The sequence below is a fragment of the Pelophylax lessonae genome (assembly GCF_965119305.1).
Source record: "Pelophylax lessonae genome assembly, chromosome: 3".
Taxonomy (NCBI): domain Eukaryota; kingdom Metazoa; phylum Chordata; class Amphibia; order Anura; family Ranidae; genus Pelophylax; species Pelophylax lessonae.
The window spans coordinates 553,814,947-553,831,306 of record NC_138770.1 but is presented as its reverse complement, the minus strand read 5'-3'; the positions used below and the strand labels follow the sequence as shown (position 1 = coordinate 553,831,306).

The window sequence follows — 16,360 nt, the reverse complement described above, 5'->3', positions numbered from 1 at the left end:
TGCTTGGCATTTAAAAGGGACATATTGAGAGTCAAATGATTCTCCTACAGAGTGATAAATACAATTATGGACAGCAGGAAGCATTCCACAAACGCAATTTATGAAAAGCTATGGAAAAAAATCTTATTTTGGAGATGATCTAATGAACCACTGGCAAGTTCAATCATTCTGTCAGTACTTGAGTTTCTCCAGAATGGTGCAGACCTCAATTTGGCTGGTGGTACTCTTAAAGTGCAAGTAGTCGCTCTTTCCATTTTTTTTTTTTTTTTTGAAATATGGTTGGTGGAAGAACCTCTGAAGGCAAAATAAAAAAATTCTCTGAAAAGTGGGAAGGTTCCCCATATGCAACTACATCCTCAAGCCTGATCTGTAAAGTCACCACTTGGACTAGTTTTCAGACATTTGTCACTACTGTCTGGATCTTCTCTCCAGCTGCAATCAAGCTTTCGGGAGGAAAGTGCTCTAGGCTGTGGTCTACTCCTACTAACATTTTTTTCAAGCCAGTCCTCTCAGGTAAGCTGACCTGGACGACGACTTGGGAGGGAATTGAGTAAATTGCCTGTAAACTTTATTTCCAGGAATCTTCCAGTACAGCGCTAATGCCCTCTCATATTGTCTGTCCTGTTATTTTTGCTCTCGGTATAAAGCATCGTTTCTGAGGATTTCTGTAATTGCCTATAACTTAGGGTCTAGGATTTGACCAGGCTTTTTTTTTTTATATATTTTTATATAATATGTGGATTCCTGTTTAGTTGGGTAGTGCCTCTCTCATAAGCTGTCCTGGAAGATTCCTAAAAATTAGGTGTAATGGGTAAATAAATTTTTGTCTTGGTGACACAAGAACATTACAATAAATGTACTTAGTGGCGACACAGACTGCAATAACACTGGACTCTAATCTAATATTTCCTCAATCTATCCAAAGCTAAAGAAAAATGGCTGTACATATGTTTCATAAAATGTTATATTTCCTTTACTGCCACTGCCATATTTTTTCGGTCAGTGGCAGCAGGGGGTTTTACACACACACACTGTGTACAGTCCCTGACTATTGGCTTTCTTTTTTGTTTAATATGTTTTTATTGAGAAAAAAGGCAGAAAAAACATGACATAAGGTACATAACATACAATAATGGCAAAATGGTGTACCAGCATGAAATGATTTGAACGACATATAAAACCCAAGAATATCACAGTAAAGTACAACATGTACCTATCAGCATTCGCGTAGATAACTCCCTTAAAAATCACAACAGTCATCTTGAAAAACCTGTAGGTGAAGAAAAGAGAGCAGAGGAAAAGAAAAAGTAAGGCAGACTGAAGGGGGGGGGGGGGGAGGGGGGGTGGCGACCGACTCGTGGGGCCATTGACATTACAAGTGAAATAACAGAGAATATGTAACAGTCATCTAGTGATGATTATGCAACCAACTCAGCATAAGTGGATGAGTACTTAAAGGCTAGCCAGCAGGCCCATATCTTATGCGCTCTATCAGATTGGTTTCTGTATTCTAACGTCATGTCTTCCATATGGTAGATATGGTCGACCAATTGAAGCCATTGCGAAACCGAGGGTATAGTCGCGGTTTTCCAGAATCTGGGGATTAGTGCTTTCGCAGCGTTTAATAAATGAGGAGTAATAGAGTTCCGGTATAGGCGTGCTGACGACCTTGTGCAATGAAACAATACGACCCATGGGTTCCTCTCGACCGGGGAGCCCTGTATCTGGTCAATCAGATTCAAGATCGCTGACCAATACGGCTTGATAGCCCTACATGACCACCAAATATGAGCGTGGGTGGCAATTTCGCCACATCCTCGCCAACATAAGTTGGAGCATTCAGGAAAAATTTTGTGAAGTTTTGCTGGGGTGTGGTGCCAGCGAGTCAATAACTTATAGTTGGATTCACAGGCCCTAGAGGCAGTGGAGGAGACTATTGGCTTTCTAATGAACGCCATCTGAGTGCTTTCTGTCTCCCCCGAAGTGTGTAACCCCTCCCCCACCATGCTTTTTGCCCTCTGTTGTCCCACCTGCGGGCCCCCAAACCCATATGGTTGGTATTGCTAAGTGGAGGGAGATTAGCGAACTCCACAAATCTGGCCTTTGTGGAAGAGTGGCAAGAAGAAAGCCATTGTTGAAAGAAAACAAGAAGTCCAGTTTGCAGTGTGCGAGAAGCCATGTGGGCGACACAGCAAACGTGGAAGAAGGTGCTCTGGTCAGATGAGACCAAAATTAAACTTTTTGGTCTAAAAGCAAAACGCTATATGTGTGGTGGAAAACTAACTGCACATTACCCTGTTAACCTGTTAGTCTGCAAAAGAATTGAGACTGGGGCGGAGGTTCACCTTCCAGCAGGACAACGACCCGAACTATACAGCCAGAGCTACAATGAAATGGTTTGGATCAAAGCCTATTCATGTGTTAAAATAGCCCAGTTAACCACTTCTGGACCGGAAGGATTTGCCCTCTTAATTACCAGGCCATATTTTGCGATTCGACACTGCGTTACTTTAAAGGACAATTGCGCGGTCGTGCAACACTGTACCTAAATAAAATTGATGTCCTTTTTTTTTTCCCTACAAATAGAGCTTTCTTTTGGTGGTATTTGATCACCTTTTTTTTTTTTTCTTCTTTTTTTTTGCCAGGACTGCGACATTGCGGCGGAAAGATTGGACCCCTTACTTTTTTGACACTTTTTTGGGGGGACCAGTGACATTACTACAGTAATCGGTGCTAAAAATATGCACTGTTCCTGTAATAAGGACATTGGCAGGGAAGGGGTTAACACTGTGGGTGAATGTGAGCCTAGGGGAGTGATTATAACTGTGTGGGGGGGGGGGGGGTGGCTTGTAAAATGATCTCAGAGACCTGTGATCCTGCATAGTAGAATCAGAGGAGCTCTGTGATCATTCCAGGGAGAAGAACAGTCAGATGTGTATATAACATCTGACCGTTCGTCTCTCTCAGCGGGGAACAATCGCGGGTGTCAGTCGGCAATCGGAGCCGCCTGTCCCGTGCATCGGCTTCCCCGCTGACGAGCAGGGTTGGGAGCACACCATCGGCGGCGCGCACTCGCCCCGCCCCCTAGCTGCGTGCGACCGACGTGTACCTACGGCGCTGCCTGCCGTAGTATAACTGCGGCGGGCGGTCGTAAAGTGGTTAAAGTCTAGAACTAAATCCAATTGAGAATCTGTGGCAAGACTTGAAAATTGCCGTTTTAGACACTCTCCATCCAATCTGACAGAGCTTGAGCTAATTTGCAAAGAAAAATGGACAAAAATCACTCTAGTGCCACTTTGTGTTGGTCTATCACATAACATCCCAATGAAATACATTTACATTTTTGATTGGAACATGACAACATTTTAAAGGGGGAGGAATACTTTTTCAAGGCACTCAGGGCCGTCTTTACCGCAGGGCAAAAGGGGCAGCTGCCCAGGGCCCTGTCAATCTTTAGGGGCCCAAAGCAGAGCTGCCCCTTAAGCCGAAAATCGGGAGCCCCATCGGCGCTGTAAATCTGCACAGAAGCCGACATCAGACACTTCTTCTCCAGGAACACTTGCTGCTTCTCTCCTGGAGAATCTCCTCCCCCGTGGGCGGTACGCCTCTAGTCCATCACACTCATCTGTGAATTGGAGGTGAGTGAGAGAGGAGGGGGAGCTGAGTGAGAGCAGGGGGAGGGGCCAGCAGGCACAGTGAGTGCAGGACTGCAGGAATGGCACGGATCTTCAGTGGCAGCATGGCTGACTGTGCTTGTTACACAGCCTGCTGCATGTTACAGGTACATCATGGGGACCATGTAGAGATACAGGGGAAATGGATAAGGACAGAGAGGGGGGAACATAAAGACAGAGTAATGGAATAAGAGAGATGGGGGTAGTTGGAGTACATGGGGATAGACCTAGCAGAGGAGATGGGGGTGGTTGGAGTACATGGGGACAGACATAGCAGAGGAAATGGGGGTGGTTGAAGTACATGGGGACAGACATAGCAGAGGAGATGGGGGTGGTTGGAGTACATGGGGACAGATAGAGCAGACGAGATGGGGGTGGTTGGAGTACATGGGGACAGACATAGCAGAGGCGATGGGGTGGTTGGAGTACATGGGGACAGACATAGCAGAGGAGATGGGGTGGTTGGAGTACATGGGGACAGATAGAGCAGAGGGGATGTGACAAAAATACATCAACAATAAGGCCCCTTTCACATGGGACAGACTTTACTTTGCTTATAAGGGAATCTGTCTGCTGATCCCCCCTGAGCAGAGCAGGAGGTTAACAGATCCACGTCTACTCCATTTATGCCAAGCAGACACAGCCCACTTTGCTCTATGGGCAGTCAAATGTAAACAGACTGCCCAAAAAGAGGGTAACTGATCCCCCTTCCATTTGATTTTGTCAGACTGGATCGGAGGTAGGTGGGTGCAAATGGACATAAGTCCATTTACATCCGCCGTTCCATAGTGGAGAATGGAGGGTCCAATAGAAGGGGGATCCATTACCCTCTTTTTGGGCAGATCAGGACGAATTGGACCATTCGTGTGAAAGTGCCTAAAAGACAATGTGATATCAAGAATAATATCAATACAGTATATATATCCATTCCAACTGTGCTCTGATAAACTATTGCAAACCCACTGCAAGCTGTTTGCACCAACTTCAGCGTACCATCACCAAGACAAAGCACACACCATCTGCTTACCAAAAAAAATGTGACTCCTTAAACTTATGAAGTGACATGCACTTGTCATCTGCCAGATATTTACAGCCACTTCACTCAAAAGTGACAATGCATAAATAGTAGCTTTCTGCCAAGAGCAGCCTTTCACCACTCCACCTGGTCAGGTACCAACCACAGGCAACCCCTTATAAAGCATACTAGAGTGCATTACCAGGCCATACTGCGCTGCTTTATTAAAGTGATGTACTTGAAGCAAACTTTACTAGGATAAAGCAACAAATTGTTTACTTGCCCTGGTATTGCACTAATGCGTGCTTTGTTGTTACATTTACAAGGTTCCCTCTAGTTGGTACCGGACCAAGCTACTTACTCTACCTGCAGTGCTGCTTTTTGAGCAAAATGGTTGTAAATATCCAGCAGATGAAAAGTGCATGTGGCCTCATAAGTTTAAGGAGTCAATTTTTTTGGTAAGAAAATGGTATGTGGTTTGTCTTTTTGATGGTACACCGAAGTTGGTGCAAACAGCTTACACTGGCTTGCTGCATTTTTAGGTATGTGGGCCATGCATTTAAAAACGCAGTGCATTTGCGTTAACTGTGTCATGCAAACGCACTGTTTTTTAATGCATGGTACACATACCTAAAAACGCAGCAAGCTTGCCAGTGCAGGAACTGCAGGTAAGTCGCATTGTGCAAAAGCAGGGTGGATTTCAAGGCCACTGAAATTGGCTGCAATGTAATGGGGTGTTGGTATGTGATAAGGGGTACTGTGATGTGTAAAGGGGCACTATGACATGAAAATGGCTGCAATATAATCGGGTGCTGTGATGTGATAAGGGGTACTGTGATTTGTAAAGGGGCACTATAATGTGAAAATGGCTGCAATGTAATGGGGCACTGTGATTTGATAAGGGGTACTGTGATGTGTAAAGGGGCACTATGCATGAAAGTTTCTGCAATGTAATGGGGCGCTGTGATGTGATAAGGGGTACTGTGATTTGTGTATGAAGGAATGCTGTTGGGGGACCCCAGAAGAGGAGGATCGGGGCTTCTCTGTGCAAATCTTTTCCACAGAGATTGAGATGTTGGGGTGGAGAGCTAAATTGCATCATGGGGGGGCCCAAGAAAATGTTTGCCCAGGGTCCAAACCATATTAAAGACGGCCCTGAAGGCACTATATTTTGTGCCCCAAAATTACCTTTATGTATTTATTTTTACGTAAATGTTTGCGCATGATAAACCATTGCGCGAATATAGTGTTGCACAAATAAATTGGAGCTACCACCATTATATTCTCCTTTCTGAAAAAGTGAAAGGATTAAAATGGAAAAAGCCCCATCTTGTGATCTTCTGCGATTTTCTGCAAATGTCGCCCAACAAATTGCGTAAAAAACAAAAACGCACAAACAGAATTTCACGCCTGTCACCCAAAAGAAGTTCCGGAACCTCTTTTATGCGACGGGCATCCCACGATTCTGTTTGCGTGATGTTACCGCGATTTGTCTGCTGACAAATTTGCGGCAAAAACGCGCCACGAGTTTGGTTCCCATTGAAAGTTACAGGGATCACAAGCGCATCACGTGTTTTGCAGGGATTCGGAATAGCGGGCAGAATCATGGCGATCCGGAACCCCATGGTGTGAATGGAGCCTTACTCAATATAACCGTGAAGTTGTTTCTATACAGCTGAACAAATGAGTTCCTGCTTTGTGTAACATAGCCCTTTAGTTATTTACATTCTGTTCCCAAGTAGTTCAGAGATGTTCTTACAGCCACATGTAAATAAACTCTGGAATGACTGATTCACCACAAACTCAAATGTCACTACTTGCTGCAGTTACATTGTACCCTTGTCAAAGATCCAGACCACAGATTTCATATCCTTTATACAGAATGCCAATGTGACACATCTATGCTGATGTTTTTAGAAATATGCAACCCAACTGCTTTACAAGGGCCCTGGCGATTGCTTGCATCATTACGGATTCTGCCCTAAACAAAGGAGGGCTTCTGTCTTTTATATATATATATATATATATATATATATATATATATATATATATATATATATATATATATATATATATATATATATATATATATATATATATATATATATAATATAATATTTATTTTTTCCTTTCAACAGATTTTTTTGGATGCCCATTACTTCTCCAGTTATGTTTCTTTTTCAGGTAAACAGACTATGGGCTTTCCACTCATGACCTACCAGGATCGTTCTGACAATAAACTTTATCGTCTCCAAACCCCACAGAGTCCGCTAGTGCGTCCCTCTATGTATGATTACTTTGACATGGATAATTATCCCGTTGGCACTAATGCTATTGTGGCCGTCATTTCATACACCGGATACGATATGGAAGATGCTATGGTATGTATATGCATAAATCATCTTGAACTCTAGTCTGTGGTGTCTGAGAACTGTACATGGTCATGGCCAAAAATATTGGCACCCCTGTATTCCTGTCAGACAATGCACCACTTTGCTTTTGTTTGTATTGGTATGACCTAAAGTGGAGAAACCGAGCCAAACCTGACACATTCCATACAAAACTCCAAAAATGGGACTGGACAAAATTATTGGCACCATCTATTTAATATTTGGTAGCATACCCCTTGGAAAAAATAACTGAAATCAATCCCTTCCTGTAACCATCAATGAGTTTCTCACACCTCCGTACTGTAATTTTGGACCACTCTTCTTTCGCCAACTGCTCCAAGTCTTTCAGATTGGAAGGGTTCTTTTTATCAACTGCTTTTTTGAGATATCCCCACAGGTGCTTTATGGGATTAAGATCTGTACTCATTGCTGGCCAGTTCAGTACCCTCCAGCGCTTTGTCCTAAAACATTTCTGGGTGCTTTTTGATTTGTGCTTTGGGTCATTGCCCTGCTGTAAGACCCATGACCTCTGCCAGAGACTCCACTTTCTGACACTGGGCTCCACATTGTACCCCAGAATTCTTTAGTAGTCTCCAGATTTCATAATCCCATGCACACAGTCAAGACATCCGGTGCCTGAAGCAGCAAAGCAACCCCACAAAACGTCAGTAAACCTCCACCATGTTTGATTGTAGGGATTGTAATTTTTTTTTTTTTTTTTTTTATTCTTGAACCACTTTACCTCCGGAGGATTTACTGCTCCCCCCATAGCACCAGGCCATTTTTTGTCCAACAACTTATTAGACGTCATGCACACTGCAGCTAAACGTTTTTTTTTTTTTCTCCTGCCTCTAAACTTCCCTCTGTTAGCAGAGGTGTTTAGGTGCAAAAATCGAAACGCAACAGAGAGGAGTGTTTGGGCAAAAAAAAATGCCAGACGCACCTAAACATTAGGAGCTTTTAGCACATGAGCGTTCATTTCAGTGGCCAGAATAAATTCATAATCTGCTCAGTAAAATGAATGAGTGCCCATATGCTTGAAATGCCTGAACTTGTTTTAAGTGTGCCTACACGCACTTGAAAAATGCTGCTTTAGGCCCATTTTTAACGCTGCTTTTCTCCTGCCAGGAAGGAGGCATTCAGAAGAGCTGGTAAAGTGCCCAATGTGCATGAGGCCTTAGGCTTTTTTCCTTTCTTTTAAAATCCATTATTTACCCCATGCTGAAAACCATTCTAAGTAGCAACACAGAGGAACAATCCTGTTTTTTTTTTTTTGTTTTTTTTCTGTGGTTTGGCTGCGAATAATAAGGCTTCAGTATGTGTGAGAGCAGTGTTTTACAAAGTGTTTGCAAAGCTTTTAGCAGGCTTTGTTAAGGTAAGCAAACTTGGTTAACTTAAGCAAACCTAAATTCTGGTTTGGAAACGTTAAAATGTATGGCAGTTTTAAGGGATTCAGTTTTAGATTCTCCCAGAAGTTCCACATGCCGGGGAATGTAGGTGCTGTGTGTTCACAATATCTAAAGGTGGTATTTGAAAGATCTTAAAGCAGAACGAAACTCTTAAATCCCTCACCAGCTGCTGTCATCTTCTCCCCAGGTGTAGCTAAGTGTACGTTCAATAGACCCCTAAAGTGTAAAAAGTAAATAGACAGTACGCAAGTTCTTGACAATTCCTTTATAATAAAAATGTTCCCCGATGTAGATCCATCTTGCACCGCCAAACCAAAAAAAAAACTCAAAGCCTCGAACGCTCCCTGTGGACAGCCTGCTCCTCCGTCTGACATTTCTTAAATGGCCAGGGAGCAGAGTCACCCGATAGCGTCACCTGGTCACAGTTGATGGAAAGATGGATGGAGACAAATACAGAGGAATCTTAGAAGAAAACCTGTTAGTCTGCAAAAGACTTGAGACTGGGGCGGAGGTTCACCTTCCAGCAGGACAATGACCCTAAACATACAGCCAGAACTACAATTGAATGGTTTAGATCAAAGCATATTGCAGTGTTAGAATGGCCCAGTCCAGACCTAAATCCAATTGAGAATCTGTGGCAAGACTTGAAAAATTGCTATTCACAGACGCTCTCCATCCAGTCTGACAGAGCTTGAGCTATTTTGCAAAGAAGAATGGACAAAAATGTCACTCTTTAGATGTGCAAAGCTGGCAGAGACATACCTGAAAAGACTTGCAGCTGTAATTGCAGTGAAAGGTGGTTCCACAAAGTATTGACTAAGGGGAGCTGAATACAAATGCATGCCACACTTTTCAGATATTTATTTGAAAAACATTTTAAAAACCATTTATCATTTTTCCTCCACTTCACAATTATGTGCTACTTTGTGCTGGTCTATCACATAAAATCCAAATAAAATACATAAAATTTTTGGTTGTAACATGACAAAATGTGAAAAATGTCAAGAGGTATGAATACTTTTTCAAGGCACTGTAGTTACTGTACATAGTCAGGTTGAAAAGACACAAGTCGATCTAGTTCAACCAATAAAAGTAAAAAATCATATGATCCCATGTACACAATCCTTTAACCACAGTTATTCCCGAGAGGCATTTGGATATTTCCTTTATCAAGTTTAGCTATATATATTAGTATCCAGTTATATTTTACATTTTGGAAAGAATCCAGTCCTTTTTTTTAATGCAAGCTACTGAGCTAGCCAGAACCAGCTCTTGGAGTCTCTTTCACATTTTCACAGCAATTGCGGTGAAGAAACCTTTCCGTATTCGTAGAGCTGCATGATTCTGGATAAAATGAGAATCACTATTTTGGCTTAGAATAAAGATCACGATTCAAGGCGTAACATCTTTCACAATATACAAAAAGGTTGGGCTAACTTTACTGGGTTTTTTTTTGTTTTTTTTATTGATTGACATGTATTTTTTCCCCAAAAAATTGCGTTTTGAAAGACCGCTGCGTAAATACAGTGTGACACAAAATATGTCGTTGTATTCTCTAGTGTTTCTACAAAAAAAATTATATATATATATATATATATATATATATATTACAGTTGTGCTCATCAGTTTAAATACCTTGGTAGAATTTGATTTCTTGGCCATTTTTCAGAGAATATGAATGATGACACACAAACTTTTCTTTCACTCCATGGTTAGTGTTTGGCTGAAGCCATTTATTATCAATCAACTGTGTTTAATCTTTTTAAATCATAATTACAACAAACTACCCAAATTACCCTAATTAAAAGTTTACACACCCCCCGTTCTTAATATCATGTTTTGCCCCCTTTAACATCAATGACAGCTTGAAGTCTTTTGTGGTATTTGTGGATGAAGCGCTTTATCTTCTCATGGTAAAACTGCCCATTCTTCCTGGCAAAAAGCCTCCAGTTCCTGTAAATTCTGGCATGAACTGCACGTTTGAGATCTCCCCAGAGTGGCTCAATGATATCGAGGTCAGGAGACGGAGATGGCCACTCCAGAACTTGCACTATTTTCTTTCTGCTGTAGCCAATGACAGGTCGACTTGGCCTTGTGTTGAGGATCATTGTTATGTTGGAATGTCCAAGTACGTTCCATGCGCAGCTTCCGGGCTGATGAATGCAAATTTTCCTCTAGTATTTTTTATTATTATTATTATTATTAACATACTGCATTCATCTTGCCATCAATTCTGACCAAATTTCCTGTGCCTTTTTTGTAGCTCACACATCCCCAAAACATCAGCGATCCACCTCCGTGTTTCACAGTAGGAATGGTGTACCTTTCATAATAGGCCTTGTTGACTTCTCTCCAAATGTAGCGTTTATGGTTGTGGCCAAAAAGCTCAATTTTGGTCTCATCACTCCTAATCACTTTGTAACAGAAGGTTTGATGCTGGTCTCTGTGATGTTTGGCTAATTGTAAGCGGGATACTTTGTGGCATTTGCATAGTAATGGCTTTCTTCTGGCGACTCGACCATGCAGCCCATCTTTCTTCAAGTGCCTCCTTATTGTGCATCTTGAAACAGCCACACCACATGTTTTCAGAGTCCTATAATTCACCTGAAGTTATTTGTGGGTTTTTCCTTGCATACTGAACAATTTTCCTGGGAGTTGTAGCTAACATTTCAGTTGGTCTACCTGACTGTGGTTTGGTTTTAATAGAACTCCTCATTTTCCACTTCCTGGTTAGAGTTTGAACACTGCTGATTGGCATTCTTAATTCCTTTGGATATCTTTTTATATCCCTTTCCTGTTTTATACAGTTCAACTACCTTTTCCCTCAGATCCTTTTGACAATTCCTTTTGCTTTCCCCATGATTCAGAATCCAGTAACTTCAGTACAGCACCGGATGAAGGATGCAAGGGTCTGTCAGGAGTCCTGAAACTCATTGACCTTTTATACACACATACTAATTGCAAGCAAAGAGATCTCAGCTGAGGATGGTTACCTTTTAATAGCTATTCAAACCCCTTTGTGTCAACTTGTGTGCATGTTATGACCAGGGTATGTAAACTTTTGATCAAGGTCATTTGGGTAGTTTCTGTTGTCATGATTTAAAAAGAGTAAATACAGTTGATTGATAATAATTCAGCCAAACAGTAACCATAAGGGAAAGAAAAGTTTGTGTTCTCATTCATATTCTCAGAAAAATGGCCAAGAAATCATGAATTCTGCCAGGATATGTAAACTTATAAGCACAACTGTATATACATGTATACACAGTATATTACAAAAGTGAGTCCACCCCTCATATTTTTTTTTTTTTTTTTTTTTTTTAAATATTTTATTATCTTTTAATGTGACAACACTGAAGAAATTACACTTTGTTACAATGTAAAGTAGTGAGTGTACAGCTTGTATAACAGTGTAAATTTAATGTCCCCTCAAAATAACTCAACACACGGCTATTAATTAAACAGGACTAATACGCCATCCCTGATGCAGCGAAAAACAGGGGTGTAATAGGGTACAAGATCATGTGCCACGTCCTATAAGTCTTAAGATAAGAGGAACCAAGGAGAAAAAATTGGACTTTCAAGGCACCGTACATAAAAGAGCAGAAATCTTTATTAATGATAATCCTAAAACCAAAAAGAAAAAAAGGGAAGGTTTTTTTTGTCAACCATCCCAAAAGGGGTGGAGACAATAGATTACAATACAGGTGGCATGGTGAAATACACCCTGCCAATAGAACATGCAAAGTAACAAAGATTGGCAGAGGTAACAATCCAAATTACAGTTTGATAGGCGAGGACGCTGTGCGCCGCGATCGAGGAGGGTCCAAGATACAAAGCAACGCAAAGCGTCCTCAACAATACAATGCAACTTGCACAGATGAACAGGTTCATGTAGCCAGATGCTCTATATGTTTCGCCTGATGTTCAAGCCTCATCCGGAGCTGGTAGGATACATGTTCCCTATATATAGAAGGAAAATCACTGGAGCCAATAGTAAGGCGCCAGGGACGTAGCCAAAAGGTAACATATAGTGTTAGTAATCACGAGGGACGACCTGCTGAAGCAGCCCTTGAGAACACGCTGCTGCAACCGATTTCAGAATAGTTGATTGTCATAATAAAGGACAAATCAAATAGTAACCAGTACAGAGCATAGCAGCACATACACTGAAGGGCTCAATCCGGAGCAGTCCCTCTGACATAAGCAAACATGCAGCGCGTCCTCAAAGTGCTCCTCGTGCAGCCACAGATCGGATCCCCCGGATGGGGAAAAACCACCATACCATGTCTGCTTATGTCGGAGGGACTGCTCACTAAGGGGTGTACTCACTTTTGTTGCCAGAGGTTTAGACATTAATGGCTGTGTGTTGAGTTCTTTTGAGGGGACAGCAAATTTACAATGTTATACAAGCTGTACACATTTACTACTTTATATTGTAGCAAAGTGTCATTTCTTCAATGTTGTCACATGAAAAGATATAAAATACTTACAAAAATGTGAGGGTTGTACTCACTTTTGTGAGATACTGGATATAGTGTGTGAGTTCTAAGTAATTTGCTTTCTAGCAAAACGTACTGATTTTTAACTTGCAAGCAACGAGTGTCAGAAAAAAGCTTATGCCCCGTACACACGCGTCGATAGTTGGCCGTGAATTTTCGGCCAACGTCCGATCGGCTGTTTTGCGGCTTGTTAGTATGATGCTTCCGATAACGGACTCCAGTCGGTGTGCGGACTATAAAATTTTTGTTGGCCGTCACCACAACGGCCGATTTTCCGTCAGTCAGTACAGATTTCGGCAGACAAAAATCTGATGAGCAAGACTGGGCATGCTCAGAGAGGAAAAAAACACACGGAAAGTAAACCATCACATGACATCACTTCTGAAGTAGATTTTTGTTGGCCGAGAAAATTCATGTGCAGTCTAGAGCACATTTCAACCAACACAACAACACTGGACAAAAGTCGGCCGATCGATCGGCCGATAATCGTTGCGTGTGTACGAGGCATTAGTCTTTAAGTGGTTAAACTGGCCTCATTTGCAGACGAAGTTCATCCCTTTGATCTCTAAAAGAACAAGTGTTTCTTTTTATCTCTCAGCACTGAGCAATCTTGTGAAACTTGCCAGCTGCTTTTTTTTTTTTCTTTTGATAGCTGTGAGCAGAGAACTGCTGTACACTTGTTACATGAATCGTGGAAATGCTGGATTAAGATTGTAAGGGGGGTTAAATCGAGAGAGTGAATATTATTATTAATTTATTTATGATTAATCGTGCAGCTCTATGTATTTGAAGATCCCTCGAGACATAATGTACCCCCTTGTCCTCTGTGATGACCTTTTTAAAGTGAATAACTCAACACCAAGTTCACTATATGGACCACTTATGTATTTATACATGTTGATCATATACCCCCCCCCCCCCCATATCTCCTCTTTTCAAGAGAATAAATACAGTTCATCTAATCTTTCCTCATAGTGAGCTCCTCCATGCCTCCTATCAGTTTGGCTGCTCTTCTCTGCACTTTCTCTATTTCCTCAATATCCTTTTTGTGTACTGCCTGAACCACATATTCCAGATGAGGTCTTACAAATGATTTTTACAGGGTCAAAAATCATATCCCTTTCTGAAGTCTATACCTCTCCATATACAAGAAAGGACTTTGCTTGCTTTGGAAACCGCAGCTTGGCATCGCATGCTATTATTAAGCGTATGGTCTAACAAAACACCCAGCTCCTTCCCTAAAGAATTCCCCAGTTGTACTTCCCCCAAGTATGTATGATGCATGCATGCATATTCTTAGCCCCCAAATGCATAACTTTACATTTATCAACATTAAACCTAATTTGCCACATAGTTGGGTTAAAAAACAGTGCATTGAGGTTGGCTTTTAAGTTGGAGACATCCTGTAAGGACGTTATTCCACCGCATAGCTTGGTGTCATCTGCTAACTCTGAAATGTTACTTTTAATCACAGACTCTATATCATTTATAAAGATATTAAAAAGTAAGGCTCCCAACACTGAACCTTGGGGTACACCACTGATGACCTTAGACCATTCAGGGTATGAATCCATTAACCAGTACTTTCTGAATACGGTCTTTTAGCCAGTTTTCTATCCATTTACAAACTGATTTTTCCAGACCTGTAGACCTTACTAAATCCATAACAGTAAAAAGGCTGTTTGATCCTGTATGCACAGATCCTCCGCTTCTTGTCCTTCTAACATGTAAGAATAAGACTGCATTACTGGAGTCAGGCTGCACATGCTCAGCTTGGTGTATCTTGCTAGAGAGTTTTTTTTTTTTTTTCTTGGGAGGGTGCATGTGATCAGCACAGGGCCAATCGGCACTGCCCAGAGGGCCAGGGGTCCTGTATCCTGATAGAACAGCCATTGCAGTATGAAAACACCTCCTACAAGCTTTAACCAGGTACTGGTAGAAGTCACAAGACTGCTATTTACTACTGATGAGAAAAGGTATTTAGCAGTTTATATTTACTTAAATAATTGCATTTCCATGTACTGTGTGAGACCAGATATAGAGAATGCAGGATCCTGGGTTTGGTAACACTTTAACCTTACACATTAGCTGTGAGTAGGGAACCGTGACAAATGCTTTTGCAAAATCCAAGTATACCACGTCCACAGCCACCCCTCTGTCCAAGGTTTTACTTGCATCCTCTTAAAAGAAATCAGGTTTGTCTGACAACTTTGGTCTTTTAATCATCCTTGATGGATGTTGCTTAAAATACTTTTTTTTTTTTTTCCCAGCAATAACTTATCTATGTGGTCTTTTATTAAACTCTCCAGTATCTTTCCAACTATAGAAGTTAAACTAACGGGTCTATAGTTACTTGGTCCCTTTTTAAATATAGGTACCACGTTGGCCTTAACGCCAATCCAGTGGTACTATTCCAGTCCTAAATGGGTCCCTAAAAATTAGCTTTTAAATGACAGCGCTCAAATCTTTAGGGATCTGTAGGTGTTTGCCATCTTGTCCAGGTGCTTTATCCACATTTATTCTGTCTAAATATTTCTGGACCATATAAATTTTGAGCCATTGTGGATCATTTGGGGCTGTGGCAATACCATCTCCATTATGGACATGAGCTCCCCCTATGCCCCTTTGTATGCACAGAGTAGAAGAAGCTATTTAATTAATGTTGCCTTAACTTTGTTCCCAGTCACCCACTCCTGATTATTTTGCACGGGGCCTGCATGCTCAGACCTGACCTTTTTACCATTAATATATTTGAAGAATTTTTTGGGTTTGTCCTATCTTTTGCAATCTGTCTTTCGTTTTGAATTTTTGCATCCTTGATTTCCTTTTTACATAATCTGTTATATGCTTTATAACATTTAAACGATGATGGCGTTCCTTCATTTTTATATTTCTTTTAAAAGCCCCTTTCTTATTTATAGCTTTTTCAGCTTTGGCCATGAGCCGCATAGGTTTTATTTTTTAGCTTTTTTAAACTTTTTGCCCTTTGGAATATAATTTGCAGTAAGTTCACACAGTCTTTTTGAAGAATCCTCATTTTTGTTCTGTGTTCATTGATGCCAATATTCCCTCCCAGTCTAAGCCCCGGTTCACACTATAGTGATGACAGACATTGCATGTGATTCGGAGCGCACTGCTCTGAAAATCACATGCGATGTCTGTGCGATGCAAAATCAGCCATACAGATTGTATGGCAGAATTTGCATCTGATTTGGACTGAACACGCACAGGACCCTTTTTTGAGTCCGCAGCAGAATCTGATCTCATGGTGGTTCACACCAATGCGATCTGATTCATGTCCGAACTGTCAGTTCGCACTGCGATATGCAAACTGATCTGGGGGTCTTGTTGACTTTGTATTGACACCCCC

The 16,360-nt window shown here is 41.4% G+C and overlaps 1 protein-coding gene across 1 annotated transcript in view; it reads left to right on the top strand.

The window, feature by feature from the left end:
- POLR1B (RNA polymerase I subunit B) overlaps positions 1 to 16,360 on the top strand; it is an 81,658-nt gene that overhangs the window by 59,900 nt on the left and 5,398 nt on the right. The window contains exon 13 of the mRNA XM_082250157.1: positions 6,874 to 7,070. Within this exon, the coding sequence (XP_082106283.1) occupies positions 6,874 to 7,070 (197 nt within the window). The remainder of the gene's footprint in view (positions 1 to 6,873; positions 7,071 to 16,360) is intronic.